This window comes from Zingiber officinale, chromosome 4B (assembly GCF_018446385.1).
Source record: "Zingiber officinale cultivar Zhangliang chromosome 4B, Zo_v1.1, whole genome shotgun sequence".
NCBI classification, from domain to species: Eukaryota; Viridiplantae; Streptophyta; class Magnoliopsida; order Zingiberales; family Zingiberaceae; genus Zingiber; species Zingiber officinale.
In genome coordinates, this window is record NC_055993.1 from 107,172,690 (window position 1) to 107,188,720 (window position 16,031).

The 16,031-nt window shown below is 37.2% G+C and overlaps 2 protein-coding genes across 3 annotated transcripts; both read left to right on the forward strand.

The window, feature by feature from the left end:
* The first annotated feature begins 901 nt into the window (after positions 1-901).
* Positions 902-6,300, forward strand: LOC121975934 (UBP1-associated protein 2A-like). Of its 2 annotated transcripts, none has more exons than XM_042527869.1 (2): positions 902-2,396; positions 3,757-4,167. In XM_042527869.1, the coding sequence occupies exon 1, from the start codon at positions 1,084-1,086 to the stop codon at positions 2,386-2,388; it is 1,305 nt and encodes a 434-aa protein (XP_042383803.1). In that variant the 5' UTR covers positions 902-1,083; the 3' UTR covers positions 2,389-2,396; positions 3,757-4,167. The 2 variants fall into 2 exon arrangements, with proteins under 2 accessions (XP_042383803.1, XP_042383802.1); XM_042527868.1 differs by lacking the exon at positions 3,757-4,167 and adding an exon at positions 6,078-6,300 and having other exon boundaries at positions 904-2,396.
* Positions 6,301-10,696: 4,396 nt separating this feature from the next.
* LOC121975935 (inositol-3-phosphate synthase) lies at positions 10,697-13,981 on the forward strand. The gene is made up of 10 exons (XM_042527871.1): positions 10,697-10,988; positions 11,075-11,143; positions 11,278-11,413; positions 11,598-11,845; positions 11,986-12,212; positions 12,295-12,410; positions 12,494-12,670; positions 12,746-12,934; positions 13,016-13,078; positions 13,591-13,981. Exons 1-10 carry the CDS (start codon positions 10,801-10,803, stop codon positions 13,708-13,710), a joined length of 1,533 nt encoding a protein of 510 aa, XP_042383805.1. The 5' UTR covers positions 10,697-10,800; the 3' UTR covers positions 13,711-13,981.
* Positions 13,982-16,031: the final 2,050 nt, after the last annotated feature.

The following is a 16,031-nucleotide window of genomic DNA, read 5'->3' on the forward strand; positions in this document are numbered from 1 at the left end:
GTGTAGGAATTTAAAAATGCATTGTTGGAGAATCGAATCCTCAATGCCAAGTGTATTCATCATACCTCTTGTCAATTCACTGTGTCTCAAGGGACACTAGAGTCCTTATTTTTTTATTGTAATACATACATCTAATTTTTTGAATCGACTAATCATAGAGTTGGTTGGTATAGTTTTATGAAAGTTTTCTACTAACCACTAAAATAAATTTAGAAGTGCAAATGACAGGTGACCCAATAATCAACATCCTAAAATTTTCATTTCATTAAAAAATATATCCTATGATGTATCATAACTGAGAATTAAATATTTAAGAGATTACACGAGCACCCTACCACCGTGCCTAGCTTAATTGGAATGAAGAAAAGAGATGAAAGTTAGAATTAAATAATGTGATAGATATTACATTTTAATTTTTTAGGGTATCCATAGTAATAAACTTTTTACAGAGTTCTTTGCTCCGCTATATGGCTGCTATATCAAAAGTTAAACATGACGTTTTTTAAAAAATCTTTCTCCACTATTATAACCCTCTTCAATAATTTTTTATGATCCCATTATTAATTATTTTTTTTATTTTTCATTTATCTGTATTTATAATTTCATTTACTATATATAATATTAATTAATATTTTAATTTAATATTTATAATTATATTAATATTTTAAATTTTATACATTTATTTATGTAGAAATAATAATTTGATAAAAATAAATAAATATTTTAAAACATATAAATAAATAAATAATATATATATATTTAAAAAAATTAAATAGAAGAGCAGGCTAGAATTTATATATATATATATATTTGGGACATATTTACAGTGGAGGTGAGTTTTATAATGAAATTTTTATAATATAAATCCCATACTATAAACGCAGGTGCCCCCTGGCCCCTAATCCCCTATACGCATTGATGAGAAGGACGATTCCGGTGAGCCGACTCACTCAACTCGTCATCCAAAACTTAAAAACCAAACCCGTCCGAGTTGACTCGACGTCCGAATTGCCTTCCTCCTCCCCCGTCTCGCGTAAACCCTAACCCTAATTTTGTTCCTCATCTCCGGTCGATCTCTCCGCCATGGGGAAGTCGCGAGCCAAGAAGAATCGTTCTAACAATCGCAGCAACAAGAGGCGTAAGCTTGGGCTAAAGCCAACGAATCAGCGGCAGCAGCGGGCTTTGCTGCCTGGTAACCGCGTTGAGCACCAGGAGGACCCCGTTCTGTTTGGCGGCGGCGAAGAAGACTCTTCTGTTCCAGTTTCTTCTCCTGTTCCAGCTTCTTCTTCTGTTCCAGTTTCTTCCCCTGATCAGATCCAGCCCCTTCTCGAGTCGTACAACAAGGACCAGCTCATCGGCTTCCTCCTCGACGCTGTCGCTGCCGATGCGTCCTTCCTCGCGCACATCAACGCCTTGGCGGATCGCGTCATCTCCCATCGCAAGGTCTTCGTGCATGGTCTCAGTTGGGATTCCACTCGCGAGACCCTGCTGCAGGTCTTCGAGCCCTACGGCGATATTGAGGACTGCAACGTGGTTGTGGATAAGGTCACTGGGCGCACCAAAGGCTACGGATTTGTTCTATTCCGCACTCGCGCCAGCGCGGTTAAGGCTCTCAAGGAGCCCGAGAAGAAGATCAAAAACCGCATGACCCATTGCCAGCTCGCATCCATCGGACCCCCTGTTGTTGCTTGTTCCGTCGGTGACAGCTCTGGACGGAAGGTGTACATCAGCAATGTTCACATCGAAGCCACGCGTGATAGTCTCAGGGCCTTCTTCTCCCAGTTCGGGGAGATTGAGGGGGGTCCTTTTGGTTTTGATATTAATACGGGTAAATCAAGGGGTTTCGCTATCTTCGTCTATAAGACCCAGGAAGGGGCGAGAAAAGCACTTGAGGAGCCGTACAAAATGTTCGAGGGCCACCAGCTGAACTGCCGACTAGCTTTCGAACAAGGGCAGAAGGAAAAGGTACCGTTGGCTGCCAATCCCGCAGTTTTGGCTTCGAATCCCACTGTTCTGGCTTCAACCCCGACAATTGCAGCTCCCTCTCTGGCTGCGACTCCGCCATCTGTATTGGCTGCTGTGGCAGCTGCACAGAACATAGCGCTGTACAACCAGAACCCAGCAGCTTACCATGCTTTGCTTGGACAAAACCCTCTATTAGCAGCAGCTGCACCTAATCCAGCAGTTGCTACAGCAGCTCTGAACCCCACAGCTGGATTACTCGCATCACAGGGTCAACATGGAGTAGTAGGCATTGGAAGTGGAACTCTTGCATTTCCAGGCGTTTATGGTTCTCAGGCATTGGCGGGATTACAGTCATATCAAGGTGCCTTTTACGGGCAGTCATCATCCATGAGGCCTAGCGGGTCTTTTGGAGGATTTCCTTGATGCTTATGGTATGCTATTTAGTTTGGTTATGTAGAGGATTTCTAAATTACTATAATCTGTTTGTTCTACTAATTTTTTTTTGCTTCTCTGGTAATCATTATGATTTTAGAAATGACCAGCATATTTTACATGCTGTTAGAGCTCAATTGTTTTCATGATTTGTTGGTCATTAGAGGCTAACCATATTTTCATTATTCTGCTGACTGATAAAAATATCAACCATGTTCGTCCCAGCTATTAGGTTGGCTAGTTCCCTGCATATTAGTGAAATAAAAAATGCTATTCCCACTTGAATTTAATCAGGCAGCGAATAGAATTATGAAACTGAACTGAATATTTCCTTTTGAACACATTTGTCTACATGACCACAACAGCTATCATGTAAACTTATGGAGCACATGTGAGTGCAAACCAAGTTTGATATATTTGAAATACATAAAAAATCAACCTTTTACATGAGATTTTAGGTTGACTTTGGCCATTGTTGTTAACCAATAATGTCTACTTACTTTACTTTCGAATATAGATAATTGAGAAAATAATAATTCTCAATATATACGTTACTTTCAAACTAATATGTTTCCTATGAAGGAAGGAAACAAAGGAAGAGAGAAAATTTTTCCCAGTGGCACTTTCCCTCTTTTCCTTTGGTAGAAAAAGGGGATGGATGTTAAAGACTAGGGAACTCTTTGCCTACATTTTTTTTATAATCTATATTGCTTCTGCCTGATTTGGGCACAAAACTCAATATAGCATGCAATTAATTCAAATTTGATCTCAACAAGTTAAAAAAGTAATTCTTTTTTCAAAATCAAATCTTCGTTTTTTTGAGTGCGTCTTTAGCAAATAAAGGTTTGAAAAATTTAAGCTTCCCTTCCTCTTTCTTTCCCTTCAAGGAGACAGTCGGACAAAAAATATTTTACAATGCCTAAGCTGATTGCTACTTTTGTAGGAAGCAAAGCCTAATGATTTTGGCAACCTTGATTAGTTCCTTAGCATAGAAGTTGCTGGTCACACAGGAGATTTGTCTCTCTACTAAATATATGCTTGACATTCTTGTATATGATTGACATGCTTGGGGAGGCTAGTATTGTCGGAGTAAGCCAACTATAGTTCCATTTTATCTCTATATTAAATGATGCCTAGATAGAGGAAGTTGTTATGTTATCCTCGATAGCATAAGAGCCTTGATGAAAAGTTTAATCACCTTAATTCCATGGATTTCATTTCGCTCGAAGTGTGATTACTCAATTTCTCCATGCTACAAGCATTGGTAGGTAGTTTGAAGATTTTGTGATATTCTAACTATGCACTAGGATATCTTTTTTTTTTTTAAAAAAAAAAAATTGTGATTATGTACATTTTTAGGTTACAAGGTATATTGATGTGGATCCGGCAAGCTGTCCGATGGATTAATGGCTGTTTAAATCTGGTTATTGTATTCTCTTAAGGCAATTCAATATCTTGGAAGAGCAAGGAATAAGTAATTGTAGCTAGGTCATGTGTAGAGTAAGAATTCAAAGATGGATTTGGCTATATGTGAGCTTATTTGATTTAAACACTTAGATAATTGAGTTGGGTAATGCTCCTATATAGTTGACTTACTAGGTTGCTGTTTGTATTGCTTCCAACGTAGTATTTGATTTTACCTAGGAGACTATGACTTCATTCATTTGTTTTAATGATTACTTAGTAGACTTACTAACTTAATACTTGCGAGACCCTAGAATACAGCTCATTTGAGGGGTTAGGATGCAAATAATTAGGATAATAAAAAACTGTGAATATACAACTCATAGAAATGCATGTGTAAAAAAGACAATGATAATGTATATATTAGATAGGGGGTGTATCTAATTAATTTAATATTAAAATGTAAATTATTTTTAATTTTTTTTATAATTAAATTCTAATTATTTGTTGTCTTATCTTTGTTTTACATAAAGCCAACTTTTAGGTTGTGTAATTGCTTTGCAATGTAATTTTGAGATATAAGTTGCCAAACATTGAATTATTTTCACACAATCTACTTCAACTAAAAAGTATTGCACCTTTGATAGTCAAGTGCAATGCCAAACCAAGCCTGAGTATGTCTTCCATTTTTTTTTTCTCTATTTGTCCCTAATTTAGCAGACCCCGCTTAGTGGGATAAGGTTTGGTTGTTATTGTATTTGGTCCCCAATTTATCTCTTAGTTTGTTCTCTTTTCAATTGAATAATAATGTTCTGTGATAATATCACTTGAATATTAGCTAGTAATCACCTATTTCATCCATTTACAAACTATATCATGCACTAATTATTATTTGCTATTCATTGGAATTAAGAAACATTTGTGAGATTCATGTACTCTGGCCCGAAAAATAGTTGTACAATGAGCTCTATAGTGATTTTGAGAATGTTTCATGTGCAAATTCCTGATATGATTATATTTTTGGTGGATTTGGTCCAAACTACTGCTTCAAACAATCATCTACAGGTTGTTAGGGTGATGAATCGTTTTTTCCCTTATATCTCATCTTTATCAAAACACTAATAATTATTGTGAGTATTGAATAATAACACACGTCTTTTAGTTAAAGTTCCTGAGATGATCATATTCTTCAGTGGATTTGGTTCAAACCACTTCTTCAAACAATCATCTGCAGGTTGTTTGGATCATGATTTTTTTTCCTTTATATCCCATCTTTATCAACACATTAATAACCTTTGTCAGTATCGAGAATTAAAATATCTTTTAGTTTGTCTTTGTTTTGAGTGATATAGAGCCTGTTAATCTTGTTTACTTGAAAGAATTAGTAATATAAGCAATAATAGGGTAAGTTACTTGTCCTTCAGAGAGGTTGATCTAAGTTTTTTCTCATATTTTTATTCAATTTCGATGATGACCAATTGATGAGATGAACCTTGGTGGATGAGCATATGCTGCAGTGATTATGTTTCTCTAACAATAAAAGACCTATAGTAGATACTAGTTTTTGGCTCTGAATGAAATAATTTACGTCCAAATGTTTGAACAATTTTAGGTAACTTGATATTCCATTCCGGTCACAATTTCTTCTCTTCAAGTTGTCACAGATATAATTTTGTACGATGTTGGGTGTTTGATATGCATTATGCGTAGTCTACACTGATATTTGATTTTTTTTTTTTTTTTATTTCTGCTTCTTGTTGGATGTTTTTGTTTTGACCTGTCATTATTTGAATTACCTTTTTACTTGGTTGTCAGGTATTTATTCTTTTAAGTTCTTTCGATGCTCTTCTTCCTTCATGTTTTGTAATTTAACCCGTCATCATTTGAATTACATTTTTACTTGATCATCAATTATTTATTCTCTTTAAGTTCTTTTGATGCTTTTCTTCCTTCATGTTTTGTAATTTGACGTGTCATCATTTGAATTGATTTTTTAATTGATCATCAGGTATTTATTCTTTTTAAGTTTTTTTGATGCTCTTCTTCCTTCATGTTTTGTAATTTGACCTGCCATTATTGGAATTTCTTTTCACTTGGTGGTCAGGTATTTTTTTTTCTTTTTAAAGTTATTTTGATGCTGGAGAGAGCATATACTAGCAACTAAGCTAAAATTTTCCTGCATATACAATATCCACAGTTCAACAAAATTCGCAGATACCTGACAACCAAATGTTGAATTTTGTTTTGTTAATCCTCCTGAGACCTTATATTTGCAGATGCAAGACGAAATGTTGACCCGAAGGAGGTTGTTTTGAAAAGACTAATGTCGGTGCCTAAATGGCCAGGTCTTCCATTGAAACTTTTATGCTTTGTGTCTCAAGTTCTATTTGTTCTAAATTTTGTAACTTCCATGAAACTTTTGATGATTTCCTCATTTTCAATGTCGTCTATTTTGTTAAATTTAAATATACTCTATCTTAAGCATTTGGTACATTTCTATATCTGTGAATATATTTATATGATTTTCTTTTTTTTTTTCCTTTTTCCTTTTATTTTGTGATCTAGAAAGTTTTATTTTTAATATTCTTAGATGACTGGCTTGATAATTATTGTGAATGATTTTGTTCTTCGTACTACCCCTGATTTTGCCTATAAATTTCTTTTTGGAATTTCTTTATTCTATTCTTCTAACTTTTGTAAATATTAAGATGCGGTTTCTACTCTCAACGGTTTATATTTTATTTATCATATTAGTAATTTTTGCTTTTTTAGTTTTTAATAATCTTGCCATTCACCACATGGTTCGGAACATTTGTTACGACTAAATTAATTTACCATGTAGCCATTGCTGAAAACCAACTAGTGTTGGTGAAATCACTCTCCTTGACATGTAGCAATGAATCATATAATGTGTCATTACATTTGAGTTATAAATGTGCTCGATTATATAAGCGTCTACTTATGGCAAACTTTTTCTTTAATGGTTTGTGGTATAGACAAATAGTTTCCCTATTTGAAAGGTTCTATCTTATGCAATCACTTACAGCTTTATGCTCTATCTTGTTCTTTATAACTTAAGCTAATGTAGCACATTGAATTCGCATAACACCTAGGCTAGATTATTAGTTTGAGAAAATGGTTTCTCCTTCGTGCTGTTGGTATTTAACTATAATGCTTTGATAATTGTCAAATGCTGTAAATTAGACGTTTGTATTTGACCATGTTTCAATTTTGCTCTGACTAAATTAAGAGAAGAAGAAGCTTGGTCGATAGATTCAATGGATGGACCATGTTTCAACCTTGCTGATCACCATTAAGCATGTTGTTAGACCGGAAGACACTAGGTTTTCGGTAGCACTTAACTAGATGCCTAGCCACCGAGATGAAAGTAAACCTATGGGTCAATATAAGAGAGATTCTAAGAGCCTGAATCTCTAAATAGGTTGGTTACTAGGATCTTTTATGTGGTTACGCAGGATTGACAGGTACTTGAAAGTTAAGTTTCTTTAGGTAGGGAAATCTACAAATTTTTTAGGTCAACCTAAAGGTTAGTTTACTAGAGGGAATTGGTAGGTCCTCCTAAGGATGGTAGTCTAAGCAGTCAACTTATAAATTGTAAGATCAATCTATTCTTTTTGATAGATTACTCGAGGTGACTGAACCAAGAGTTTTGTTTGGTCAGCTTAAGATATAAATGTTGGTTCCAATAGTCGGTCGAAAAATTTAGAAATATGTCAACCTAAGGCCTTGTTTATTTGAAGGAAATAAAAACCGTGGAGAGATTTTCGTGGTGGAAAACTTTTCCTTAATTATTTGAGAAAAAGGAAGGATTATTTTCTTTTGTTTTGTTTACCTAATTGATAGACGGATTTAGAAATCTATCTTTTTGTTTGAGATAGACGGATTTAGAAATCCGTCCATCAATTAATTTTTGATTAGTTTTTCTTTTGCTTAAATCAGGTGGAGAATGATTTCCTTCCTCCAACGTTGCCACGCTCCTCACCATAAACCCTTGCAACCATCGTTGTCTAGTTCTCTCTCTCTCTCTCTCTCTCTCTCTCTCGCCTCAATCTCACATTGTCAATGAGAGAAGGAAGTGAAGGCGCTCCTATGACATGTGGAATGATCCGTAGAAACAACACAGGGTATGGTGGGATCACAAGGAGCAAGAGGTGTTCGCGGGATCCCTGGTGGGTGAATGCGAGGTTGCTCATGATCTTCAGCAACTTTGTCGCGATCCTATCGAACTCCTTCCCAAGCCTCCTCACCCTCTTCCTCTTTTTCTCGGTAGGTCCAGTAGAGGATTGAACACCACTCTTGGCGTTGCTATCCTTCTGAGGCTTCTTGACCGTTTCTCTCTGATGGATTAGAGTTGAGGTGTGAAAGATCTTGCCTATAGCGGCTCTGAGCTTTGAGATCGTTGGCGTGGTGGAAGAAGAGGCAGTTCGCCATGGGATCTTCTCTTGCTTAGTGAGGAGCTTCTTGATGTAGCCCTCAATGCAACCCTTGTGGCGATGGCGACTGAAGCTCAGACCGCCCATGAATCAATGCACCTCGTTGGCCCACGAGAGGAGGGATCACTATGTACTGAGGTGACGGTTGTGGATGGTGTCCTCCAGATGGAGAGCCTAGCCTAATGGAAGTCTCTCAATAGGGAGCAAAGAGGAGGTGTTCATGGGGTCCCCCAGGGTGAACACGAGGTCGCTCATGATCTTCAACAACTTCGTCATGATCCTATCGAACTCCTCCCCAAGTCTCCTCGCCCTCTTCCTCTTCTTCTCGGTAGGTTTGGTAGAGAACTGAATATCGCTCCCGGTGTTGCTATCCTTCTGAGGCTTCTCGATCGCCACCTCTCCCTCGTTTCTCTCCGATGGGTTAGAGTCGAGGCATGAAAGATCTTTGCCCGCAATGGCTCTAGGCTTCGAGATCGTCTACTTTGTTGGCATGACGGGAGGAGAAGAGGCAGTCTGCCACGACATCTCCTCTGGTCCGCAAAAGCTGGATCAATTCATGGTCCATCAATCCCTTTGTCCCGGTCCAAGAGCGGGCCCGGACAAGAGAATCAAAGGATTCGGTCCCCTTGATGGAGCCCTCAATGCAGTCCTGGAGGCGATGGCCACTGAAGCTCTGCCCGGTCCATTCAGTCTGCCCGCCCATGGACCAGTGTGCCTTGTTGGCCCATGAGAGGAGGGATCCAAGATGGGTGTTGGCGGATTGACTCGTTCATCATCCGTGAAGAAGCAGGGATCGTCACGGTAGGAGGTAACACGATTCTCTTTTCATTTTTTTTTATTTTCTTTTCCATCTTTCCCTCCCTTCCTTCGGTAGATATTTTTCTTTTCTATCTCCGAATTCATTTCTTTTCTTTTTCCTTTCTCTTACCTTTCCCTATGGATTTTTTTTCCAACATCAATTCTTTTCCTTCTCCTTTCCATCTTTGGAAAAGTAAAAGTCGAATTTCATCCTTAGTTTGAATCTTTTGGTAACATCTCTTATACCTAGTATTTAAAAGGAAAATTATAACTAATAGATGTGATTTTTCAAAACCTTCCAAGAAAACTATGTAGTTTTGACACAAATGCTGTTGCATATCTGGAGTGGTAAAAGTTGTCGATTATATTCTACTTCCATCCACCGAGTGCTGCTGAAATTCAGTTTGAATCTTGTTCTTTTTGGGAGTCACATAATGGAGTTAATTGATTGTTTCTTCTTCAACCTTGATCCTATGTTTCCTGAAACAATTAGGCATTGTTACTCTAAAGGAGACTGGTAACTAAGGGATGCTGGGCTTTTAGGTCGTCCGTCGCTAGTACAATTTGATTTATCTTGATGGATGATAAGAAAATTTTTTATGGAATCAGATGCTATCGGACCGGTCGCCTAGATTCGACGTTATCCAATTTAATTAATCTTTTTTTTTTCCTAAACAATTAGGCATGCTTAATTGTTGTCTAACATTACTATTAGCAATTTCTAGATCTTTCATAAGTAATCTATATTTGCCATCGTATGCAAGCTACTACTTTGTTGCCAATTGTTCTTGTTTGATTGATTGACTTTGCTCAGTGCCTCTTTAGAGTACAAAACACAATCCCAACTAATGAAAGTAATCTTATCAGTTGAGTCTATGAGCGATCATTGTGACACAGACACAAACTCTCAACAGAAGCACACGTTGCCACTGCAACAGGGGCCGTGATGCCATGGCATAAAAATCTCTGTTGGCAGCAGAGGAGTTTTTTTGCAAAAAAAAAAAAAATATATAGCAAAAAGCAAAGCGAGATGGACTCGCACTTGGAAGTAAGCAAACAGTCGAAGAGCTTTGAGGCGCCCACTTGGGGCCGTGCATGGGACACGCATGTTGGCTCCGCATACCCTACATTTCATGAGGCTGTAAAGCTTAAAAAAGAACTCTACGGCTGTGGGCTCACTGATAGGATATGGCCTCAAAAAAAAATCTATTTAATTTAATTTTAGATGTGACGAGTTGATATTTTTCTCATTATTTATAAATCTAAAAAAAGATTATGGAAAAGTACGATTCAATTTATTAATGCATGAAAGCGGCAGATGGAGGTCGGAGGTGGTCCTCTTGCGGCACGTGTGTTGCATGTGATCCGCTGGCGGTACTACTTCTGTCGGAATAACGGCGTCAATGTTAACGGCGTCAGCTCCGTCAGACTGGACTTTTCCGGGCGCTTCGTCACCCACGTGGCGGTTTCCGGGTGCCGCGATGCCGCGCGCGGGACTCAGATCTCCCGCATACTATAACCTACGCGCCCCGCCGGGATGTGCTCCGTACCGAGAGGTTCTATGCGAGCGGCCTCCTTTCGCCGTGAGTCCCCCCGACCAGTGAAACTCGTCCACGTCGCGAGTGTCGTCTCTCTATAAATACTGGCTGCGAGGGATCGTTGCGAGACCTACGAAGCGGAGGAGCCCCAAAAGGACGGAGGAGAACGAGGAGGAGGAAGCGGCTGCTTCGCTGATCAGATTGGGAAGATGTTTGTGGAGAAGTTTAGAGTGGAGAGCCCCAACGTGAGGTATGGGGAGGAGGAGATCGAGGCGGTGTACCACTACGAGACGACGGATCTGGTGCACGAGAGCCGGGACGGTGCTTACCAATGGATCGTACGCCCCAAGAGAGTCCGATACGACTTCAAGACCCAAACCCGCGTCCCCAAGCTTGGGTATCCCTTCTTCCCTTCCGCTTGCTTGAGTTCCGTTTTGATTCGCCTAACGGTGAAAAACGATTTCGTTCTGTTGTGGATTGTAGTGTGATGCTCGTGGGATGGGGTGGGAACAACGGTTCTACCCTCACCGCCGGAGTTATCGCCAACCGAGAGTAAGATTTCGCCAAAAAGTTTGTGAATGTTTTGTTGTTATTGTCGATTATTAGAATGTTAATGTTGCTTTATGTTCAAATTATTGTACAAATTAGTTTTTTATTTAATTCGGAGGACTTGTTTTGATGGATAGGGGCATCTCTTGGGTAACCAAGGACAAGGTGCAGCAGGCCGACTATTTTGGATCGCTGACCCAGGCTTCTACCATCAGGGTTGGCTCCTACAATGGGGAGGAAATCTATGCCCCTTTCAAGAGTCTCCTTCCTATGGTAAAAAATAAAAAACTCTTCTTTGCTTGTCTCATCTTTTCAACGCCCTTTCCTGTCCAAGAAAAAAAAATTTGAGGTTCTTTTGTGAAATTAGTTTTGCCGAAATTCTATCATCAAATTTCAGAACCATGACCTGGTGGGAATTGTGTGTGATAGAAATTTGCTTTTTCATTGAATTTGTTAGGTTAATCCAGATGATATAGTGTTCGGTGGATGGGATATTAGTAACATGAACATGGCAGATGCCATGGGCAGAGCCAAGGTCCTGGACATAGACCTGCAGAAGCAGCTTAGGCCCTACATGGAGTCCATGGTCCCCTTGCCTGGAATCTTCGAACCCGACTTTGTTGCGGCAAACCAAGGTGCCCGGGCCAACAATGTCATCAAGGGAACCAAGTCGGAGCAAGTCCAACAAATCATCAAGGATATAAGGTGATCTCCTACCTTCGTGTTCCAAGCTCATTTCTGAGCAATTAGAATTCGAGGAATAAGTTCAGATTATCTGATTGATGTTTGTTTAGGTTTAATGGTGTAACTTAGGCGTTTCTAATAATTTTATCATTGGTTGTCAGGGAATTTAAGGAGCAGACTCAGGTGGATAAAGTGGTTGTGCTGTGGACAGCCAACACAGAGAGGTATAGCAACGTGATTGTTGGTCTCAACGACACCATGGAGAATCTCATGGCCTCACTTGAGAAGAATGAAACCGAGATATCTCCTTCCACATTGTATGGTATAGCGTGTGTTCTGGAGAATGTTCCTTACATTAACGGGAGTCCGCAAAATACCTTTGTGCCTGGTACGGTGCTCGAGCAAAGTGTGTTCTGAAACTTTAGCTACTGATATTTAGAATACCTCAGTCTTCTCTTATATGTGTGCAGGGCTCATTGAGATGGCCATTCAAAGAAACAGTCTTATAGGAGGAGATGACTTCAAGAGTGGGCAGACCAAAATGAAATCTGTCTTAGTTGAATTTTTGGTCGGGGCAGGAATCAAGGTATCAAGAATTTTTTTTACTATATTTGTATTCATTCCAAACCTAATTAGTTTAATGTATCTTACATTGAATGTTACAAATAGCCAACATCTATTGTTAGCTACAACCATCTGGGAAATAATGATGGGATGAACCTATCTGCCCCACAAACCTTCCGATCCAAGGAGATCTCAAAGAGCAATGTAGTTGACGACATGGTCTCCAGTAATGGCATCCTTTATGAGCCCGGGGAGCACCCTGATCATGTCATTGTCATCAAGGTAGGTTTCAATGCACAGATCCCTTTGATTATTTATTGGACTACACTACAAAACCCATCCGTTGCTCTATTGCAGTATGTACCATATGTTGGTGACAGCAAGAGGGCTATGGACGAATACACGTCTGAGATATTCATGGGTGGACGGAGCACTATAGTTCTTCACAACACCTGCGAGGATTCCCTGTTGGCAGCTCCCATAATTTTGGATCTTGTCTTGCTTGCTGAACTGAGTACTAGGATTCAGCTTAAGGAGGAGGGAGAAGTAATTTATTGACATTATTTCTCATTTGGTAGCTTTTTAAGCAAAGCTGTGAGTGTCGATTTTTTTCTTCTTGTTTTGCAGGGCAAATTCCACTCTTTCCATCCAGTCTCTGCAATCCTCAGTTACCTTACCAAAGCTCCACTTGTAAGTAAAATTTATAATTAACTGTTTGCACTCACTTTTATAGTGTGAATTAGTCAAGCAATTAGTTCTCATGCTTTGATTGTCCAAAAGATGACGTACAATGAAGAATTCCATGAAGATGCATATATTCTCTTTACAGTTGGAAGCCAACTTCTCAAAAATCAACTCAACTCCTTTTCTGAAGAAATCAGATTATTCTCTGATAATTTTATCAAGCACGCAGTATCAATGTCATAGAATAAACAATGCACATAAATATTGTTGCTTATTTCTGATGATCTGGAACCAGCTTCAATGTTAAATGTCTTGCTTTAACCATTTTTTATTATTGGTGTTAGCTTTCATATAGTCAAGATGAGGCGGCATGACTGTGTGGCTTTATTTCGTCCTAGCGAAGATGCCTTTTTTTGTGTTTTTGTGTTGTGTGAACAATATTCCTTTCTTTATGACACACGAATCTTCAACATTAGGAAGCTGCATCATTCTTTAACTTCGTGTTATGGCTAAAACAGGTTCCTCCAAGCACACCGGTGGTGAATGCTCTGGCGAAGCAGAGGGCCATGCTGGAGAACATACTCAGGGCTTGCGTTGGCCTGGCTCCTGAGAACAACATGAACCTGGAGTACAAGTGAAACAAAGCATATAGAGAGCGAGGGGAAAGTGATCAAAGAAAAGTTCAGAAAGGTGTCTCTTTAGCTGGTTTTTCGTGTCTATGCCTTGGTCGTCATCTCCTCCTCTCAGGCAACAGTGAGAGTAGTGCCTCTCAAGGCAAGAGCTCAATTTATGGGGCTTCTAATATATATAACAATAATAATGACTCGCGTGTTTTCGTTGTGAAGTGTGATGGTGGATCTTAAATCATAATTCTAAAGTTTGAATGTCTCCTGCTTATTTTAATCATAATTTCTGGCTTGTCTCCTTTTCCTACAACTATTGTTTGCTTTTCTTCACTGCGACTGTTTGTTCTCTCCAATTTAGATATGAGAGCCAATGAACACTATTGAGTAGGTTTCAAAGAAATCCTTCACAATTGCTGCTCGATGTTAGGAAGATTGACATGCAGAGCCCCTCATGTTCAGTCTACAACTTACAGTTTGCCGAGGACGATCGGAGAGGGCAAAGAGCTTTACTTGTTGCTCTGTTCTTAGCTCAGGAACAAGCAGAGCTCCTCTGAAGAACATCACTGTCGCTGCCTCAATATGAAGGAAGGGTATTCATGGAAGATGACAAATTCAAATAGTCCAAAAACATATGGTCTATTATGGAAATTGTTTTATACCAAATATAAAATCTTGAAAAATTAACTTATTTGTAGTAGATATGGACTATAAATATTTTTAATTCTTACCATACAAACACTAAAGAATTCCTTAAATTCATTTTATGAAACTAAATTCCTTATTTTTTAATTCTCCAATGTGTCTTAACTTTTTAAATCAACTGTACATCATTAATAATGAAACTCTCTTTTATCTTCTTTTTTTAATAAATTTTTAATATTAAACTTCATTCAATCCAAGTTATCTAATTAAATAATTATAAATATATAGATAGATCTGAATCGAATATTAAAATAATTTGTATTTCTTCATTATACTTTTAATTAATTATAACTTTTGTCCATCATTTTTTTATTGAAAAATAAAGGAATTTAAAGATTTATCTTTTTTTTTTCTTAAGACATCAATATAATTTATAATAAAAGATGATTATATTCATCCTAGACACTTCTGATCTACAAAGTAGTCAGAGTTTCATGAAAAGTTTGATCCTAGGTGATATTGAAGTTCAGCCGATGACCTCAAACTCTTGTAATTTGTACAACTTCTTATGACTCTTTATTTTTTATCTTGTCAAGTGATTAAACAGTACTCTTGGAGTAATTTTTAATTTGACAATACTAAATAATTAGAATTTGATTGGAATATATTTTATAAATCATTATTAAAAATATTATATTAATATCATCTCTATATATTAATTATATGTATTCAATTGGTCAATCAAATTCTGACTAGATAGATTTAACATTTTTACTTATAGATGGAATTAATTGATTTGAATTTTGAATAGGGAAGTGCAATGAATTGAAGAAGCTCCAATATTGGTGGGTGTTGGCATTTAAGCAAGACTAGTGGTTCTCATTTAGAGCTAACGAGCCTCAATTTAACTAGTATCTGCTCTACTTAAATACACTCATTAATTTGGGGAATTCAATACAATTTAATGGAGGCTGGTGTGTGTATATATACATATATAACTGTTAAACTGCAAATGACCCTTGTGAGTATTAATTTTTTTTTAGGATTTATGTTTTAAGATATATTTAAGCTAAATGAAGTAATTTTTTTTATAAAAAGTAACACTAATGCTAAGGGGTGCGTGCGTGTATATATATATATATATATATATATATATATATATATATATGGATTTATTATATTTTCTCAAAAGGGTATTCAATTTTCTAGATTTTTTAAAGAACATTTTAATTTGTGTGGAAGGGCGCACCTAATTTTTAGAATACCCTTTCTGTCTATTTCAATCATAAATTAACGTAAACAAATTAATTTTAGAATACCCTTTCCATCTATTTCAGTCATAAATTAAAGTAAAAAAATATTTCTTTATTTAAACCGAATCAAATTGAATCAAATTTGTTCCATAATTAAAGTTGTCAATTATTGTCATATTAAAGTCCTTCCTAAAATAATTAAAATGTCATTTTATTAATTTTATTTAACTTTTCTTTATTTTCTTATAGTTAGATATTAAATAATAAAAATCATTTTAAAAAAAAATTATTAACACTTTTTTTATTTTTAATTTTTTTATTAAAGCTATAATAATAAAAATAAAAATATGGATAAATTTAGAAGGTATAACTTATGATGTAATTTTTTAAAATCATTAATAACTTTTGCATGATTTATTTTTGATGAAATAATTAAAT

What these genes read in the sequence shown, in the direction of transcription:
- LOC121975934 (XM_042527869.1), top strand. Translation starts at nt 1,084, where the DNA reads ATGGGGAAGTCGCGAGCCAAGAAGAATCGTTCTAACAATCGCAGCAAC.
- LOC121975935 (XM_042527871.1), top strand. Translation starts at nt 10,801, where the DNA reads ATGTTTGTGGAGAAGTTTAGAGTGGAGAGCCCCAACGTGAGGTATGGG. An exon ending in GGAGTTATCGCCAACCGAGA is followed by an intron (nt 11,144 to 11,277) that starts GTAAGATTTCGC and finishes TTTGATGGATAG; the next exon opens with GGGCATCTCTTGGGTAACCA. An exon ending in TCAAGAGTCTCCTTCCTATG is followed by an intron (nt 11,414 to 11,597) that starts GTAAAAAATAAA and finishes TGAATTTGTTAG; the next exon opens with GTTAATCCAGATGATATAGT.